The sequence below is a fragment of the Schistocerca cancellata genome, chromosome 3 (assembly GCF_023864275.1).
Source record: "Schistocerca cancellata isolate TAMUIC-IGC-003103 chromosome 3, iqSchCanc2.1, whole genome shotgun sequence".
Taxonomy (NCBI): domain Eukaryota; kingdom Metazoa; phylum Arthropoda; class Insecta; order Orthoptera; family Acrididae; genus Schistocerca; species Schistocerca cancellata.
The window spans coordinates 132,321,421-132,340,782 of NC_064628.1; the positions used below are offsets into that span (position 1 = coordinate 132,321,421).

At 37.5% G+C, this 19,362-nt stretch overlaps 1 protein-coding gene across 2 annotated transcripts in view; it reads right to left on the reverse strand.

Moving 5' to 3' along the window:
• Nucleotides 1–654: 654 nt before the first annotated feature.
• LOC126174751 (structural maintenance of chromosomes protein 1A) overlaps nucleotides 655–19,362 on the reverse strand; it is a 196,559-nt gene continuing 177,851 nt past the window's right edge. For both annotated transcript variants that reach the window (XM_049921073.1, XM_049921074.1), the window contains exons 20-24: nucleotides 18,427–18,571; nucleotides 11,903–12,082; nucleotides 3,821–3,999; nucleotides 3,528–3,705; nucleotides 655–991 (exon numbers count right to left, since the gene is read on the reverse strand). In XM_049921073.1, coding sequence (XP_049777030.1) covers nucleotides 890–991; nucleotides 3,528–3,705; nucleotides 3,821–3,999; nucleotides 11,903–12,082; nucleotides 18,427–18,571 — 784 coding nt within the window. In that variant the 3' untranslated portion in view covers nucleotides 655–889. The remainder of the gene's footprint in view (nucleotides 992–3,527; nucleotides 3,706–3,820; nucleotides 4,000–11,902; nucleotides 12,083–18,426; nucleotides 18,572–19,362) is intronic.

The following is a 19,362-nucleotide window of genomic DNA, read 5'->3' on the forward strand; positions in this document are numbered from 1 at the left end:
GTGAGTAAAAGCCCGTAGGCGCCTCTTTCAAGTTCTTACACTATCTTGCTTGAGTGGGCCATAGGAAAAGGCAAAATCTTCTCTAAAGAATTTCGAGGAGAATGTGAGGGATTTTTGAACAACAATCGTCAAATGGCATGGCTCAGTTGTCAGTCGCGCTGACTATTTGTCGGCTTGGGTTAAATTCCTGCTGCTACAGCCCCCCCCCCCCTTCTTTTAATTCTTCACAATATTAAACTATAAATTACAAAATTTAAATACGTTTAAGGATTTCAATTTATATACATAAAGGTAATATATTCATTATGAAGACACCATTTGTGAAATAATACCTTTTTGGTCACTTTAAGGCTTAGAGCAGTTCTGTCCAGTGTACTAGGTTGTTCAAAGGTAAAATAACTTTCGTAATTCTGGATACAGTAATGTGTTAAAGTATATATTTCTGCAAGTATCTATGGACTCGACAGGGAAAGATAATGATTTTTAGGGTTCTCGCAAAGACTATGTAATGCGGTCAGAAAAAGTGAGGGGGAAGGGAGTAGGGTGGGAGGGCAGGGAGGGGGGGAGAGGGGGGAGAGATGGAGCAGTTATTCAGTCACTTCACAAAAGAACAAAAAATGGTTTAAAACTACTGACACAATGAACCTCACAAAGCAAAAGACATAAAGCTTTATTTTCAAATATCTTATAACAAAGAGATGGACTGTACAACAAAGACTTTGTAGTTGCGAATGGTACCACTATGGACTGGATCACATATGGACGCTGACTATCAGCAATTTGTGGCCATTATACATAAAAATCTTTAAATTATGGTAAACATTATGTTCATAATACAAAAATAATACAATTCCTATCTGCTCATCATACAAAATGTAACAGTTAACATCTAATGTCTGTGTTGGTCTCTCTTCTCTTGTTCTGCATCTAGATGGGATGGATATTGTGTGAGGTCCAACGTTAGCACTTTGCTCACGAGACACTCTCCTACCTGTGTACATATAAACAAAAGGTAAATTTAAGCATCAGCGTCATTAACTTCAGTTTTTTAGTTGGTGAAAAATACTAAAGACCATTCAGGATAATAGAAGCATAAAGTGGAAATAAGAATGAGTACCATTCTGTTGTTGAACATGAACAAGATGATATTGTATTTTAAGGAAATTTTTATTGCATTCTGGTAATCAACAAAAAGGCTTTATGAACTGTAAAGTAATTACTTGTTTACGAATACAACAAACAAAATTAATAATTTGTATGGAAATTTTCTACACTATTAAAAATGTTCTTTTGTTATCTTATCTTTATTCTTCATGTGGCATAGAGAAAATATCCAATCTTCCAACAATAATGTACAAGTGAACATGGATATACAGTACTAGAAAGGTATGCCATAAAAGACTAACACATAAAGACACTGACAGATGTGGATGATCTGCTTTAAGTCTTCATTACTAAACTCTGCCACCAGTGGAATGGCAATTTATCTTCAAACTGATGTCTGCCTTCTATATTTGCATGTATTAAACTGTCAACTACGTTAATATTACATTGTATGTATATAAACTATGAGTATCACACACTCTCTCAAGAAAGAATTCAAAGGCTGACTCATCCAAAATACATAACAGAATGATTGCCTTTCCTGCTAAAGGAAACAGTGAATGGGTGCAGAAATTTTGTGACATAAAATCCTGAAATAAGTGTGAATGTATCATGCTAAAATCTCTGCTCTATGACGTGTATGAGTGAGTAAACGTGTATATGATGTTATTCTGCATACTCATGTTTCACTTATGTACTGAAGATACTTGGCTCTGCTGGGCTTTTTGCACATTTCATTTGAGTTATCAGTTGGGCAATGAGCGGTTATGGGGTGAAGAGCCAAAGTTGTGATTTCAGACCAAGTGCAGAGAGACCTCATCGCCAGCCATAGCTGCAAGGGATACACCAGACAGAAGATTCCTTGAACACTAACGAACAATGCTGAAGAAGAGAACGTTGAACTTGGATGTATATTTTAACCTGTCTCTTGTCTGACGTCTCTAGATGGACCTCACTCATGATGGCATCGCAAGAGGCATCATCTGTTGTGAGACTGAGACTGAAAATGAAGTAATTTGCTAACAAGAACTCCAGCCTACCGACTAAAGTAGGATGGATAAATAACTGCTGTGTGGTGTACTACGGTTCCAGTACTGTACAGGAGTATTGCATAATCCTCACAATGACAATTTAAAGCAGTATAACTAACAAATTCGTGCAGCATATCCCCAAAACAGTACTTACAAATGAATATCAAAATGTACCTTATACACGTTGAATAATTCCTGTTTGAAACACTGCTCCAAAACTAACAAATGTCTATTGGTGGAAAGGATCATGACTGCCTCAGAAGTAAATTACCACAGTTTACTGATTTGCTACTCATGGGAGCTCTATTTTCAGCTTTGCTGAACAGGTGCGTATTGGCACCGCCTATGAAAAACTGCTGACAATGAACACTTTCAATCATTCTTTGAAGAATGAAATTCTGCTAGTGGCACCATTACGGTTTGCAAAATGCTTCCGCACTTGAAACCACTCAGATGATCTTGATAAACCTTGTTATACACCCATCTTCACTGTTTATGTACACACGCTTACTATCTGGGGGTAGACAATATTCTTTCAATTTATAACCTGGTTATGCATCCATCTTTACAGTTCATGGACACACACTTACTATGTGTGGATATACAATATTCTCCAGCTTAACAATATGCCTATAGTTCAAAATATACAAGTGTGACCTGAATAAAATTTTCAAAACTTACAATAAAATAACTTCTTTGGGCCCTTACTTCACAAACTACACACAACTTAGTATTTCAGTGACTATCTGGGTCTAAGCATGCTTCACTAGGCACGTGTCAGTACACTAAAGACACTTTAGGCACTATGGCTCCCAAAATCACTGGCAACTGTCTAGAATTTTACAGAGGTGTTCCAAACCCATTTAACTGTTGTCCATGATAGAAATAGAAACTTCTCAGCATATTAGCTGGTTGTCAATTTTGAGGCTTAACTGTAGAGACTTCACAGACACTTAAATGAAGTAAAATTGTTTAAAAAACACATGGTAAAATTACAAAGAAACAGAATGGTTGGCCAGGAGGCAAGATTCGAGTACTGTCAGTAGACATATCTGAAAGAGAAAAATGCTTTTGTTAGGTTTAATTCCTTCCTCGGGAAATAATGATGGATAACTTCAGAAAGAGTGGAAATGAGATGCAGGATACTGAGGCCCCAGTTTCTGAGAACCTACCTGTTGCAATGACAGTAGCAAACAAATATTAACTGAACTGTATCTGAAAGCATAACAATAACTTTCAATTTGTCAAACACTACACTATTTATAATTAATCTGTCTGCTATCAAACTACAAGGGCAACTGTGTTGCTCAACATTACAAACACTTTCATTTGTAAGCTCTGAAGTTTCTAACATTACTGCTTATATAAAAATTGCTGCTGGAAATAACTTACATCTGGACATATCCCTATAAGAGCATCTGCATGGCTATAAAATTCTTCTTTTAGGGAAATAACTATTGTTTGCAGAGATGATGTTTTATCTCTGATATAACTTGCCACTTTCCCAATGTTTGTGTTATCAAGGGCAGCATCAATTTCGTCCAGCACAAAAAATGGTGACGGCTGGTAGCTGCAAATGAAATGTATTTTGGAACATAATACTCAGGGGTTGAATTATCAGTGATTAAAAAAGATACCATTGTTTAAGAGACACTTGTCTGTTATTAACTACAATACACACCAACCTGTGTATTGCAAAAAGCAGAGCTAAAGCTGCAACAGTTTTCTCTCCTCCTGAAAGATTTGACATTGGCTGGAAGCGCTTTCCAGGTGCTACACAATTGTAATTAATTCCATCAAGATAAGGCTCTTCAGGATTCTCTGGACCAAGAAATGCTTGAGCCGACTGATTCTTTGCAAGAGACTGTTGGGAAGGAGAAAAAAAAATCATTAAATTACACACATGAAAGTGACAGCATGCAAGGCGTACTTATCAAGGCTTTAATCTTTGGCCCAAAAACAAGAACACTTTGTGTACAGGTATTACAAGTACTTTACAGGAATTTGTTTCTAACTCTAATGATGTTGAGAATGAATGGACGATTCCACAAATCTGTTAAAGATTTGCCATAAAAATATGAGACACACTAACAATATTTGTGACAGAAGAAGGGTAATTGTTATAAGCTGCCAAAAACATGCAGCCCTATGCTAGATTAACAAACATTCCTCTTCTTTGACAAACATTGATAGTATTTTTTTTTAAACTAATGTTTCCAGTATAATTTCTTTCACTTAAATCAAATATAGACAGAAATTTGCCTTGACAGCCAGGCAGCAATGAACATACAGTACTGAAGGAAAAAAGAGAAAATGTGTGTCTTTCCAATGATAGGTTCCTTTTTCCCAGCAAGAGAGAGGAAAGAGTTTAAAGAAATGTGACTATTTAGAGTAAACAAAAAAGCCATTGGGAATCTCAAGTCAAAGGCCATAAAATATGTCGTACTAGAGTGGACTGATGGCAGCCCCTGACTGGTAAGCACAACCTATCTGAATAGAATTTTATTTCAGACAACTTTTTGTTGTAGTTGTGTAATTTGTTCTATCTTTGGTATATTACTGCTATTATTTGTGGTGTTACAGAAAACAAGATATAGGACACAATACCACAGTGATTAAAAAAAATCTTTTATTGTTCTGTCAACAGCAATACTGTTATAAAATAACTGACAATGAAATATGGATATGTCAAGGTATTTATGTAGATATCGAAATCATCAGCAACCAGTGGCTGACTATTTTACAGTTGCTGAAGATGGATAAAATATTTATGTACTTCACTTTCCTTCCCTGGTGTTAGGATTCAGTGTGTTACAGAGTAAAGTTTATTTTTAAACTTTAAATAGCACAAAAATCAAAGCAAATTGTAAGCCAGTGCATGAGAATAACTGCCCTCTAAACATAATTTTGACGTAATTCTATCGTACTACACCAGGATGCATACATGAAATTCACCAGGAAAACTAACACCAGATGCTGGTACACCCATCACATTTTGTCATTAACATAGCAAAATCTTGTAACTTGAAAACTGCCAATTTTGAGTTACATGTTTCTACAAGTTAAGAAATGTGTCATGCGTAAAGTAACAAAACCTTGCATCTTGTAACATTCAAATCTTAGGGCACAAAACCTCATATTTCAGAAGAATGTTTATGCTTGGATATTTACCACAGTCCTTTCACTGTTGTGCCAATTTAACAATTATTTAGAGCTTATCGGTGATATTTATAAAATTCTTTGTGTAATTTAGCAGTGATATAGTGGAATGATTAATATGCAACAGTTATTAATTGTTCATGTGGTTAGTTAATGTGTGCAGAAGGTTAAATATACTATCCAAAAATGTTAAGTACACAAATACTGAAACACGCTAATTTCAGTAACAGACCAATCCAAATGTAGAGCCCTTATAAAACAAAATTCACCAACAAGAATAAGGTTAGCTTAGATTGAATTGTGTCATCCTTTCACCAAACGCATAGCTTTCATTTTATTGATACTTTTCTGTGTATATAGAGAGTAAGATCATGCTATAGGCCATAATAATTAACAAAGTCACTCAGAAATACATAGTATATAAACTTTACATACAATCAGTGAATTTTATGGAGGTTTCTCTTGATACAGCAAGGGACTCAAATGCAAGTAAATAATTACAAATCAAAGGGAAGTAAACTCCTGCTCAGAAGTTTCAAGTGTACTGCCAGCATCATTCTCACCAGCAAATGAATCTTTAGTGTCTAATAACTTAAAAAGTACCAATGGGAAGTCCAGGTTGGAGTATCAACAATTACGAAAAGGACAGACTGCTACTTACTGTAAAGATGACATGTTGAGATGCAGACATGAACAATGAAAAGACTGTTACACACTAAGCTTTCAGTCAAAGCCTTCTTCAGAAACAAAAAGAAAACACACCTCATGCAACATGACTACTATCCCTGGGTGTTTTAGCCGGACTGCCGAGCAGCCCCGCTAAAACAGCTGGAGATAGCAGTCGTGTGCATCTCCTTGGGTGAATGTGTGTGAGTGTTTTCCTTTGTTTTATGAAAAAGGTTTTGGGTGAAAGCTTAGTGTGTAACAGTCTCTTCATTGTGCCTATTCGCAAGTTAAATGTAAGTAATTCAGAATGCAGTGATGTCATATCTGACATATTTTTCTGGTTGGAAGTTCTAAGTGTACCGCACGCACCAATCTCTCCAGCAAACAAATCTTCAGTATCTACTTACAGAAATGTAAGTAATTCAGAGATGGGCGATATGATATTTGGAGAAGAATGTGGCAGAGCCCCGAAAGATCTATGTTGAAACAAGGCCCAAGGAGTAGACAATATTCTGGCAGAACTACTGAAAGCCTTGGAAGAGCCAGCCATGACAAAACTCTTCCATCTCATGTGCAAGATGTATGAGACAGACAGAATACTCTCATACTTCTAGAAGAATGTAATAATTCCAATTCCAAAGAAAGCAGTTGCTGACAGGTGTGAAAATTACCCAGACTATCATTTTTATTATAAGCCATGGTTGCAAAATACTAACACAAATTCTACACAGAAGAAGAATGGAAAAACTGGTAGAAGCCAAGTTCAAGGAAGATCAATTTGGATTCTGGAGCAATGCAGCAACATGTGAGGCAATACTGACCCTGACTTATCTTAGATGATACACTGAGGAATGATAAACCGGCATTTATAGCGAGTGAGTCAGTGTTGTACACTTTCTGTTATGTTATTCAAGCTGTACACTGAACAAGCAGTAAAGGAAACCAAAGAAAAATCTGGGGCATGTATTTAAGTTCAGGGGGGAATTTTTTTTTTTATGTTTGCCAATGATGTAATTCTGTCAAAGACAGCAAAGGACTTGAAAGAGCAGTTGAAAGGAATGGACAGTGTCTTGAACGGCAGATGTACGATGAACATCAACAAAAGCAAAACAAGGATAATGGGATGCAGTTGAATTAAATCAGGTGATGCTAGGAAATCAGATTAGAAAGCGAGACATTGAAAGTAGTAGATGAATTTTGCTATTTGGGCAGCAAAATTAGTTATGATGGCTGAAGAAGAGAGGATATTAAATGTACATTGACAATGGCAAAAAAAGCATTTCTGAACAAGAGAAATTTGTTAACATCAAATATAAATGTAAGTGTTGGGAAATCTTTTCTGAAGGTATTTGTCTAGAGTGTGGAAGTGAAACATGGATGATAAAAAGTTTAGACAAAAAGAGAATAGAAGCTTTTAAAATGTGGAGCTACAGAAGAATGTTCAAGATAAGTAGATCACATAGTCAATGAGGATGTACTGAGTAGAATTAGGGGAAAAAAGAAATTTGTAGCTAAACCTGACTAGAAGAAATGATCGGTAGGTAGGACACATCCTAAGACATCAAGGTGTCACCAATTTAACATTGGAGGTAACTGCGTGTGTGTGTGTGTGTGTGTGTGTGTGTGGGGGGGGGGGGGGGGGGATGGCGGGGGGTTAAAATTGTAGAGGGTGATCAAGAGATGAATATGGCAAGTAGATTCAGAAGGATGTAGGTTGCAGTAGCTGTTCAGAAGTGAGGAGTAGCCTGGAGAGTTGCATCAAACTAGTCTTTGGACTGAAGACCATAACAACATCAAAGTAATTCAGAGGGCAGTGATTTCATAGATTACATGTTATCGGCCTACTACAGCAGAGGAATCTGAAGGCTCAGGGGCGGACAATCTGAACCCAACAAGAAAACTGGAAGAAGAATCATCTCAAAATGTACAAAAGAGAATAACACATAAGATAGCAGAAAATAGAAAATGACAATTTACAATCAACTGTGGCTGGAGTGGTATTAGGTAATCAGAAGCAAAGGAAAAGCCAGGATGAACAAATAAATGCCCTGAATAACGCTGTGAAGTCAGATGACTGAATCTAATGAAGTAACAAAAAAGTGTGCTAAGAAGGTAAAGAGAATCCTCCTGTATAAATAAGAAATGAAGCTAAAATTGTAGAATGAAAGGCAAAGAATATACATGTACTGTGGGTAAGAAGCACACTAAATAACAAGAGAATCTAGGAAAATGTGTTCATAATGGTCACTGAAATCAACATGTTCTTCAACATCTGAGAAGAACCACATACAGTCAAATACTTATTACAGTCTGTCAAATATGACCTAGGAACAATGGAAAGTGTATGTTGCTACCCTAAGTTCATAGGAAAAAAGTTAAACAAAAAAATTCAAAGTAGGAGAATCAAGAAGGAAATATATTCTTCAGTATAATTTAAAAGTACAAGATGATATGTCACATGTGTGAAATGAAATCTTCGTTTCTACTTAAGGAATTGGTGAATGGTCAACCAGCGGGTGGGTTAAACAGAGTAAAGAGGATAATTATTTGGAAACAGAAGGGGAACAGAAATACACAGAAGGAAAATGTTCATAAATTTTTAGATAAAATTACCAAACTGCCATGCAATCATTGCTGAGCCCCTACTTCCAAGCTTTGTTTGGTGCCACATTTTTGTCATTTAGTGAATTGTGCAGAGTGTTCAAAAGAGACAGTACTAGCAGTAATGTTGAACCAATTGCTGGAAAAGATTTATTTGAAAAAGAAATAACATTGCTTTAATTCATCTACAAAAAGATGAATGTGATTTCTGTCCCCCCCCCCCCTCTTTCTTTCCCACATAGTATTACACTGTGTCAGTGCAATGCTAGCTACATGAAGAAAGAAAGGGCAAGGCAGAAGTCAAAAGATAAAAAGGAGGCAGCTGAAGCAGGGAAATAATGTGTATCTACCACAGGTGTGCAACACTGTAGTTACTGCTTGCATCCCAGGCCAGTTGTCTTTATTTTAAACAAAAGTTGGTATATCACAATTTCACTACCTACAATTTAGCGGTATGTTATATTTGGCATTAAGGATGACGAGCTATACGATAATGTATTTAAAACTCTCACTACACTTTTTTTTAGACAGAAATAAAGAGACTACAACAAAACTAAAATATATTATAGTGAATGGTGTGCTGAGAACCAAAATGTTGTTCTCTGAAATTTGTTACAACAGGACAGCAAGCAAATGGTATGACAATCATTTGAAAATATTTACATGAAGGACACACACAAATTAAATGCAATAATATGCAATCCATAATTGAATACAGAAAGAGAAACAGGAGGCTCTATTCTCCAGCTAATTATGTTGATGCAATATACGAAGCAATATGTGGCAAACAGGACAAGTACAAAGCAAAGTACATATTACATGACTTTTTTGAAGACTTCTATGGAAATCTGTATAGTAAATCAATTTGATCTTGGAAGAAAGTAGGAGACTCATGTGTTACTTACAAACCGGCTCTAAGATATAATTCACTGGTATGTATTGAACATAAAGTTGATTTGAAAGAGGATTGGAAATTACTTCCTAGATACCCTCAACACAGTCAATATAAATATAAAAAATCTGTACGCTTGACCAGCTGCAATTGCAGTACAAAAACATCATGTGTCTAAAATCCAAGAGATTATCAGTCTTTTCTATGAAGGTCATCTTTACAAATAAGTTCAAGCAAATTGAAGGAAATCACAAAGAATTTTAATTCAAATTAAATTTGTTTTGAGTTTAAATGCCCAGTTTCATTAGTAACATTAAAAACTGTTTGAATGCAAAAACTCTTAACTTCTTGTATGTTAACAATATTTTACTACAAAACCTCTTGTCTTATTAAATACAGTCATTAACACTGCTGAATAATATGTGCAGCAAATATTGATACCTAAGTCTACAACTCAATCTCTCTTTCAGAGTTGTATAACTTGTATTAAATAAAAACTGTATTAGAAAAGTTTTTTTTTTTTCCTTTCATGTAAAATGCATATTTTTGATATACGAAGTTTTGCTGTCTTGACGACAATATGCTCGTATTCAGAAGACCTAATATTACTGTGTAAGATCACATAATCAAATCTCAAGGCATTAATGTTAAAACAACCCTATACATATACTGAATCTGAAAATGAATAACTGATTAAAGAAGATGGCTTTCATGATTTGTGCAGAAATAGTTTTTACAGTGGAAAGAAGGATTAATATGACTAATCTGCCACCTACCAGACTAACAAATACAGGGCTATTACAAATGATTGATGCGATTTCATAAATTCACTGTAGCTCCATTCATTGACATATGGTCACGACACACTACAGATACGTAGAAAAACTCATAAAGTTTTGTTCGGCTGAAGCCGCACTTCAGGTTTCTGCCGCCAGAGCGCTCGAGAGCGCAGTGAGACAAAATGGTGACAGGAGCCGAGAAAGCGTATGTCATGCTTGAAATGCACTCACATCAGTCAGTCATAACAGTGCAACGACACTTCAGGACAAAGTTCAACAAAGATCCACCAACTGCTAACTCCATTTGGCGATGGTATGCGCAGTTTAAAGCTTCTGGATGCCTCTGTAAGGGGAAATCAACGGGTCGGCCTGCAGTGAGCGAAGAAACGGTTGAACGCCTGCGGGCAAGTTTCACGCGTAGCCTGCGGAAGTCGACAAATAAAGCAAGCAGGGAGCTAAACGTACCACAGCCGATGGTTTGGAAAATCTTACGGAAAAGGCTAAAGCAGAAGCCTTACCGTTTACAATTGCTACAAGCCCTGACACTCGATGACAAAGTCAAATGCTTTGAATTTTCGGCGTGGTTGCAACAGCTCATGGAAGAGGATGCGTTCAGTGCAAAACTTGTTTTCAGTGATGAAGCAACATTTTTTCTTAATGGTGAAGTGAACAGACACAATGTGCGAATCTGGGCGGTAGAGAATCCTCACGCATTCGTGCAGCAAATTCGCAATTCACCAAAAGTTAACGTGTTTTGTACAATCTCACGGTTTAAAGTTTACGGCCACTTTTTCTTCTGCAAAAAAAACGTTACAGGACACGTGTATCTGGACATGCTGGAAAATTGGCTCATGCCACAACTGGAGACCGACAGCGCCGACTTCATCTTTCAACAGGATGGTGCTCCACCGCACTTCCATCATGATGTTCGGCATTTCTTAAACAGGAGATTGGAAAACCGATGGATCGGTCGTGGTGGAAATCATGATCAGCAATTCATGTCATGGCCTCCACGCTCTCCCGACTTAACCCCATGCGATTTCTTTTTGTGGGGTTATGTGAAAGATTCAGTGTTTAAACCTCCTCTACCAAGAAACGTGCCAGAACTGCGAGCTCGCATCAACGATGCTTTCGAACTCATTGATGGGGACATGCTGCGCTGAGTGTGGGAGGAACTTTATTATCGGCTTGATGTCTGCCGAATCACTAAAGGGGCACATATCGAACATTTGTGAATGCCTAAAAAAACTTTTTGAGTTTTTGTATGTGTGTGCAAAGCATTGTGAAAATATCTCAAATAATAAAGTTATTGTAGAGCTGTGAAATCGCTTCAATCATTTGTAATAACCCTGTATTTAGAAGCACTGAAAACAAATACTGTGTACAGATCCAAGGAACCTACCAGAACAAGACAAGGCAGCATCTCCAAAATGAAGTGTAACTATTGCATACGCCCGTAAGATTTGTGGCCATATTTCACTGGTAGTAATGATCACATCCACTGTTTTTACACATTGTTTTCACTAATTTAGAAGTTTGTAAGCTGAAGCAGGAGAGGAGTGGGGGTTGGGGGAAGGGGGGGGAGGACTAAATTGCTTATGACTTGGCCCAGTTGAATTTTTGTCTTTCTTCCCTGGATGAAAAGGTTACCAAATTCGAAATGAACTTACCTTATAGATGTTATCAATTTCATTAGCTACATGTTCAAAGCAGTTCATGAAGCGATCATGCCGTTCCTTTTTGACACGTTCAAACTTCTGTTTTGCTTTAAAAGCATGCCTCCTTGAGTTTTCAAACTCCTCGTTTGTTTCATGGAGTTTTTCTCTTGCCATTTCCAATTTCTGCATAGCCTGTAATTAAAAAAAAAACCCTATACATGCAAGAGAGGAAGGAAATACAAAATACTGATGCTAGTCAAAATATGAGGGGAATAATTCAGATACATCAGAAAGGAGAGGAAAGGTTCATGTCATAGCTAATATAACAATCCTGTAACATTGATTTATGTTTTCAAACATCATCTTTAATAACTAAATGACTATGATCCCATGGGCATGGGAATCTGATTTGAAAGTAACATTTCAAACAGTTTTGGGGACAAAGAGAAAGTGGAAGGACACACACAAAGTGTGTTACGTTTAATGTTCATGAAGAAACATAATATATTAACAGAATCTGGAAAATGGGCTCTCCATTCCCAAAGCAAAAAAAAAAATTCAGGTTACACTCAAAAGACAATGGTAGTTACAACATTTAAACAGTCTAATGGTTGAAATAAGTGTGAGGATCCCTTGTACTATATCTTTCTTACATTAGTGGGTATTGCTGGAAAGCAAGACATACATACATAAATGAATGGCACAAAGAGCAGCAGGCCAGTCCTCTCCACCTCATGACTTAGAAGCAACACACACATTAGCTGGTGGCCGTAGCTACGCCACTACTGCCATTGCTGCATTCGAAGAGTCATTGGAAGTCTGGGAATTCTACCGTCATCATTTTGAATTCCAGTATTTTGCTTATAACATTTTGGGTAGGTAGCAAAGTGCTATGTTTTTCTCATACAGTAGTCATTTATATGAACAAAGTGGTACAGAAACTGAAATCACTCTTGGATCCTTGTGAATTTTCTTTCGACAACCTCTGTGCTCTGTTACAGTGAGCAGACACATCTTTTTGTGGCTAGGCTCCAGCTTAATTAGTGTCATAAACAATATGAACAGTCATATGCAGCTTAGGATGCTGTCTTGCTGGGGCCCACACTCAAATGCAATTTCATGTCTCAGAACTATTAAATCTCATATGTGGAATTCACTGCAGCAGGATGTGACTGCGTGCCTTATCCCTCACAGGAACGGTGCCATAAAAGCTTTAGCTAAATCTCATTCTAGTCTTGGTGAAGTAATTAACTGCTAAATCTTTCAAGGTTGTTTTGGAAGCTTAGCAGGTTTCTACAAACAACACTCAGGTTTCCCAAGTTGTTATAGTTGGAGTCATGAACGGCGAAGGTCAAGGTTAGAATCATTCACCGCACCTGATGTCACATATTCTCCAACCGCCAGTGAGTGTTCAGTAATGCTCTGAGTGCTCTGTTGTGAATGTCGTAGCGAGTGCGAACATTCAATGTGATTGCAGCAAACCATTTAATTGATTTTTATTCCATTTGTTTCAAGTTGTTATGGGTGATGGTGGTAAGCAGCACATTTTATACAAGCAAGTGAGATATGAGGATCATTCAATAATTAACGAGACAAACTGGTCTGGGGAAAAAACTGTTAGTAGGGCAACTTTGGTACTATTATGGCTCTAAGTTGGGATCATGGGATGAGACCTGATCAGCTGATATATCAACATTGCTTAGCTTATAGCCTCAAAAATACATTTCAAGATGGCAAGTCCATCTGAAATGCCTATATTAGTTGAACAACGTTCTGTTATTCGTTTTTTACTTGCTGAAGGTGAGAAACTGGTGAATATGTACTGTAGAATGTCTAAAGTTTATGGTGAAGATTGTACGAATCGTGCAAATTTTTATAAGTGGGTAGAGCAGTTCAAAAATGGTCACAACACGGTGACTGACAAACACCGTTCTGGCCGACCAGTTGCAGTTTCAACTCCCTCACTCGAAAGTCGAATTGATGACATTATTTGGTTTGACCGCTGTGTGACTGTGGAAATGATAGTGGATAAAATTCAAGTTAGTACTGGCGCAGTTCATAACATTATCTGTAACAAGCTGAAGTACCACAAAACCTGTGCAAGATGGGTCTCAAAGGAGTTGATGCGGCTACACAAGGAAACAGGGTAGAGTGTGTGCACAGAGCTAAAGGAACACTATGAAAGAGAATATGAGCACTTCCCCAACAAAATTTTAATTCGTGATCACACTTGGGTTCACTATTATGAGCCAGAATCAAAAAGACAAAGCATGGAGTGGAAGCACACCAACTCACCTGTTAAGAAAAAATTCAAAGCCCAAGCAACAACAGCAAAAGTCATGTTGACGGTGTTTTGGGATGCTGAAGGTCCAGTTTTTTGTGATTATCTCGAAGAGCAGCATACAATGAAGAGCAAATACTACTCTGATTTGCTGTTAAACAAGGTGAAGCCAGCCATGAAAGAGAGACGTCATGAATCTCAGAGGAGAGGTGTGATTCTCCAGCAAGACAACACACATCCTAATACTACTCTACTAACCCGTGAAACCATTGACAAAATGGGCTGCGAAGTACTGCTTCATCCCCCTTACAGTCCTGATTTAGCACCTAATGATTTCCATCTGCTTGGTGCACTGAGGGAGGCATTATGTGGGAAGAGATTCCAAGACAACGAGGATGTGAAAAAGTTTGTTGGAAATTGGTTCAAACATCAAGATAAAGAGTTCTTTGCAGCCAGATTAAAAAAGCTTGTTGCCCGTTGGAACAAGTGCATAAATGTTCAAGGAGGTAATGTTGAAAAATAGAAAAAGTATTGTTTTGTAAAAATAAACACTTTTTCTCCAGACCAATTTGTGTCTCTAATTATTGAATGACCCTCATACATAATTTGCAGGATACACGCTTTTTTCAAGCATAAAGCCCCTCTACATGCTTACCACAACCGTTGCTCAGAACCAGCAACATTGCGATCTCTGTCTGTGCCTCGCACAGCTCGGAATATAGTTACTTTTGCAAGTACCAATCAAATGATTCTGACTCATTATCTTATAATTCTATACCTAAGTTTCAACCAAGTTCATGGATGTCAAGATCGCTGGTGTCTCTTAAGATACTTCATTACGGTGATGATTCTTCCTCCCTCCGCATTGTTGCATGACTTTTTTTGTAACGTTTGCTTGGGTCAGAAATGCCCTCCTTCCTTGGTGTTGCAATGTGTGTCATGCACATCAAATGCTCTCTAGTTCTGTCTGGACTATGGCAATGAGCATAATAGAAGGTGACACCTGCATCGTGCAGCAAACTGCTGGGCCTGCAGCAAGTGTTGTCATCTGACTGTCACCTGTCAACAAGTGGCCCACTGGGCATGTGTTCAGTGGCAGCGGGAGGGCAATGTTGTGATACATACAGACATGACTGCAATATCTTGCCATGGAAGCTCACTTATAACTTGAGAATGGCAGCTGGTTTGCCCACGATATTTGCAACCTTCGACGATTCTATCTTTGTGTATTATCATGATCTTTTCGAACATTTTGACTGTTTTTCACCTTCATTCAAATAATGGTGACAGATTGTGTGCCATTTTCAGATTCTGAGAATACATTGCCATTGAACAAACAATTAACAACAAAGCATAGAGCTAATGGTGACAGATTGTGTGCCATTTTCAGATTCTGAGAATACATTGCCATTGAACAAACAATTAACAACAAAGCATAGAGCTTTATTATGCTGATGGATATCAGCCACTGCAGGAGCTACATCCGTTGTACTCAGGTTTATGGTGATTTCAAGGAGTCTGTTAACCTTTTCGCTGCTACAGATGTGCTCTCTGCAGTCTGTGCTGAGGGCAACTTTTGTTATAGCTGTACTGCTCGACAAATGCTGGTGACAATGCTGAGACACAGCATTCCAGCCGATACAACATATTTATCACCCTATTTTTCGAACACTATTAGGTGAAAAAAACTTGATTTTTGCAGTCTGATAGCTTCACTTAATAAAGAACTGAATTTCTTTTTATTATCTGTCGTACTTACTGCCCTGCCTCAAATTAAGTAAAACATCACTTGTAATTTTACAGAATTTGCAGACGTAGAAAAACACTGAGTAAATTTTGTGTATGGTTGATTTTACCCTATACATTGCAGCAAATGAAATGTAGATAAGATATCTAAATTTTATTTAAAATTGAGAGCACAACTATCTCTCGTTTCATTCTTGAGTTATTGGATTTTATATCAAATGGAGGGTCGTGCACGATGTGCCCATTTGTGTCCTTTTGCTTCATTAATCATGTGGTCACAACTATTGTCATTTCTCATAAGTGATTCAAGATACTGAAACGATGATCTCTGCGAAATACCATAGTGTGCAATGAGGGACACACATTTTGTATGATAGTGAACACTTTTTTATTCACAGAGGTATGGAATAACTCATTTGCAGCAGTACGAGGTTGGCAACTCACGATGCATACAGACATCCATAGAACTTTAGGAAAATCCAAGTAGTGTACGTACACACATTCACAGCACCTGGGGTACGGTGTAACAAGACGTGTATACACATCTGCAGCAGTGAATGGACTGATTATCTGGGTTCCCATTGACATAATGGGCTAGTTTTTTATGAATAACAATTTCAGTGCATCTTTCACTTTGAAATATTCTCCTACAGATGTGAGGTCTCATCTAACAGTGATCACACAGCAGCACATGACTCATTTAATGTACACACAGTTGAGGTTTTTTATTAAGTAACGTGGTTTGTTTTGACAAATTAAATACAAAAAATAATTTCTCATAATAAAGCACACAATGTATTCTCTAAATCTACGTCTGCAAACTGGAAATCAACAGAATATACAATGACAGAAAAATTGCAACACCAGGAAATAATTAGTGTATAGTAATGAAATTTTGGAAATAAATTTAACTGATAAAAATTGTAAGCTCACAGGTTAATGTTAATATGAGATAAGCCATTGCAAATATTAAATTCTGGTACATTAGTAACATGTGTAACCACCAGAATATTGAATGCAAGCGTGCAAACGTGCATGCATGCATGCATTTTGTTGTACAGGAGCCGGATATCAGCTTTTGGGATGGAGTTCCATGCATGTTGCACTTGGTCAGTCAATACAGGGAAGGTGAATTCTGTTTGTGGATGACACTGGAGTTAGTGCCCAATGATGTCCCATACATGCTCGACTGGAGACAGATCTGGTGATCGAGCAGACCAAGACAACATGTCAACACACTGTAGAGCATGTACTGATGTACAAATTTGCAGTCAGGATGTATGGGATAACAAGAGAGCACTCCCGCTGTAATAAGAAATTGCACTCCAGACCATAACTCCAAGCATAGGTCCAGTGTATCCAACATGCAGACATGTTGGTTGCAGATCCTCAACTGGCCTTTCCCTAACCATCACTGGCACTGATGCACAATCAGCTTTCATCAGAAAACACAACAGATCTCCACCCAACCCCCAATCAACTTTCACTTGACACCACTAAAGTCACAAATGGCAGTGACTGGGGTCAGTAGAATGCACACAACAGGGCATCTGGCTTGGAACTGCCTTGTAACCAATTTGTAGCAGTTTGTTGCACCACTGTGGTGTCAATTGCTGTTGCACAAGCAGCACAATATGCCAGAGCCATAGACCAAACATGACAGTCAGCCCTCTCGGTAGTGCCTCACTGCCATCCAGAGCCCTGTCTTCTAGCGACTGTACAGTGGCGTGACCATCGCTGCTAGCAAATCAAAGTTTTTCTGTAATATCACAGAAGGGAAGGAACATCCAATTTCTCGTAGCCCTGCTACACAACCTTGTTCAAACTCAATGAGCTACTGATAATGGAATCTTTGTCACCTTAAAGGCATTCTTAACTAACATCAATTCACGTTGTCCATTCTCAAAGGTAATTAATGCTCACGAAATTACAGTAGGTATTTATAGCGAACCTGGTTCGTGTCCTCATAGAGGTGCAACTAGTGCCACTCTTATGCAACTGATGCAAAATTTGAATAGACACGATCTTTCAGATGTAGAAACACACCTACCAACTTTTGTTTATGCCACACAACTCCTCCTTGATGTTGCAATTTTTTTTCCATCAGTGTGTAAGACAGTTTCTTCTCACAACACTAACAGATGGACCATATGAAGAATGACCGTCTATATGACCCAAACGGGCTGTTATTACCATAATCTTATCTTCAAGCTCACAACAAGACAGGTATATAGGGGCCTGAAGGATATTCCTTATTGGCAGAGTATGAGACGGTGGTTGTCTGGGCCTGAATGGCCCACCTAGGGCCAGAACACAGAACTTCAATTACACCATCAAAAAGCAGTTTATATTAAATACATAATTATTAATATGACATATTTGCAACTACCATTGTCTTCTTAGTTGGAAAACTGATGGATGCGTTTGACATACAAATAATATCACATTAGTTCTGACAGTTTTCATTATTTGGAAACACAAATATAGAAGAATAAAACAAAAGACATACCCGCATATTTGGTGCCTGTATTCGCTGAATGGTGTTTTGCAAGTCGTTTATTGCTTTACTTAATTTATTATCCATTTTTTTTACATCATCTGCATCATCTAGTTCCTTCAGATTGTCTGGTAGTTGTCCGTAATCAATGACAATTCTAAAAACAAATAGAAATAATGAGGTTCTAAAGTTTCTTTTTCCATACGTAACATAAAACATAAATAATTTCCTATATGTCAGTAGAAAACTCTACTGATGACAACAGTTTCAAAAAATAATAATGTCAACATATAACACTGGAAAATCACAATAACAGTTCCAAAAAGATTGTTAATAATGCAGGGTATTATTCAGCTGTTGCAGTTACAGGTAACACATTTGTTTCCTGAGGAAAATCTAACATTCAGCTACTACATGAAGCACGCAAAGCTCTGCACTACCTGTAGACTTCCTCTCAAATTAGAGCCCACACTGCACAAGTCTGTTTCATGTTTTTTGTAGTCTGATCTTTTTTTCCAAAATTTGGACCCCCCCACCTCGTGTGAGGTTTACCCTGCAGTCGGCTAAAAATGCATGAAAATGATTTTTTAAAAATTTGTTTTAAGCATTGATTAAAACACTTCTTTAAAAACATTTTTTTAATTAGAAAGTGTATTAAACAGTGACTTATCCATAAAAAATTGACCTTTTTCGATACATTATATACACCAAATGTCACTGGTCGTTGCAGATGACAGAGAACCTTGTTTGTGCCTCGCTTTGAACAATACGATAGGCAACTTTTCAATCTTTTGATTTATATGATCACTATAAGAGTTCTTGTTGGTGAACTTTAGCTTAGCTTCCTTCCACAAAGGGCTAACTTCTTGCTTGCATTTTTTGTGTCAATTTGTTAGCATGCTGTGTAACATACGCATTGTAAAAGTTTTGATACAAATTCATGTCGAA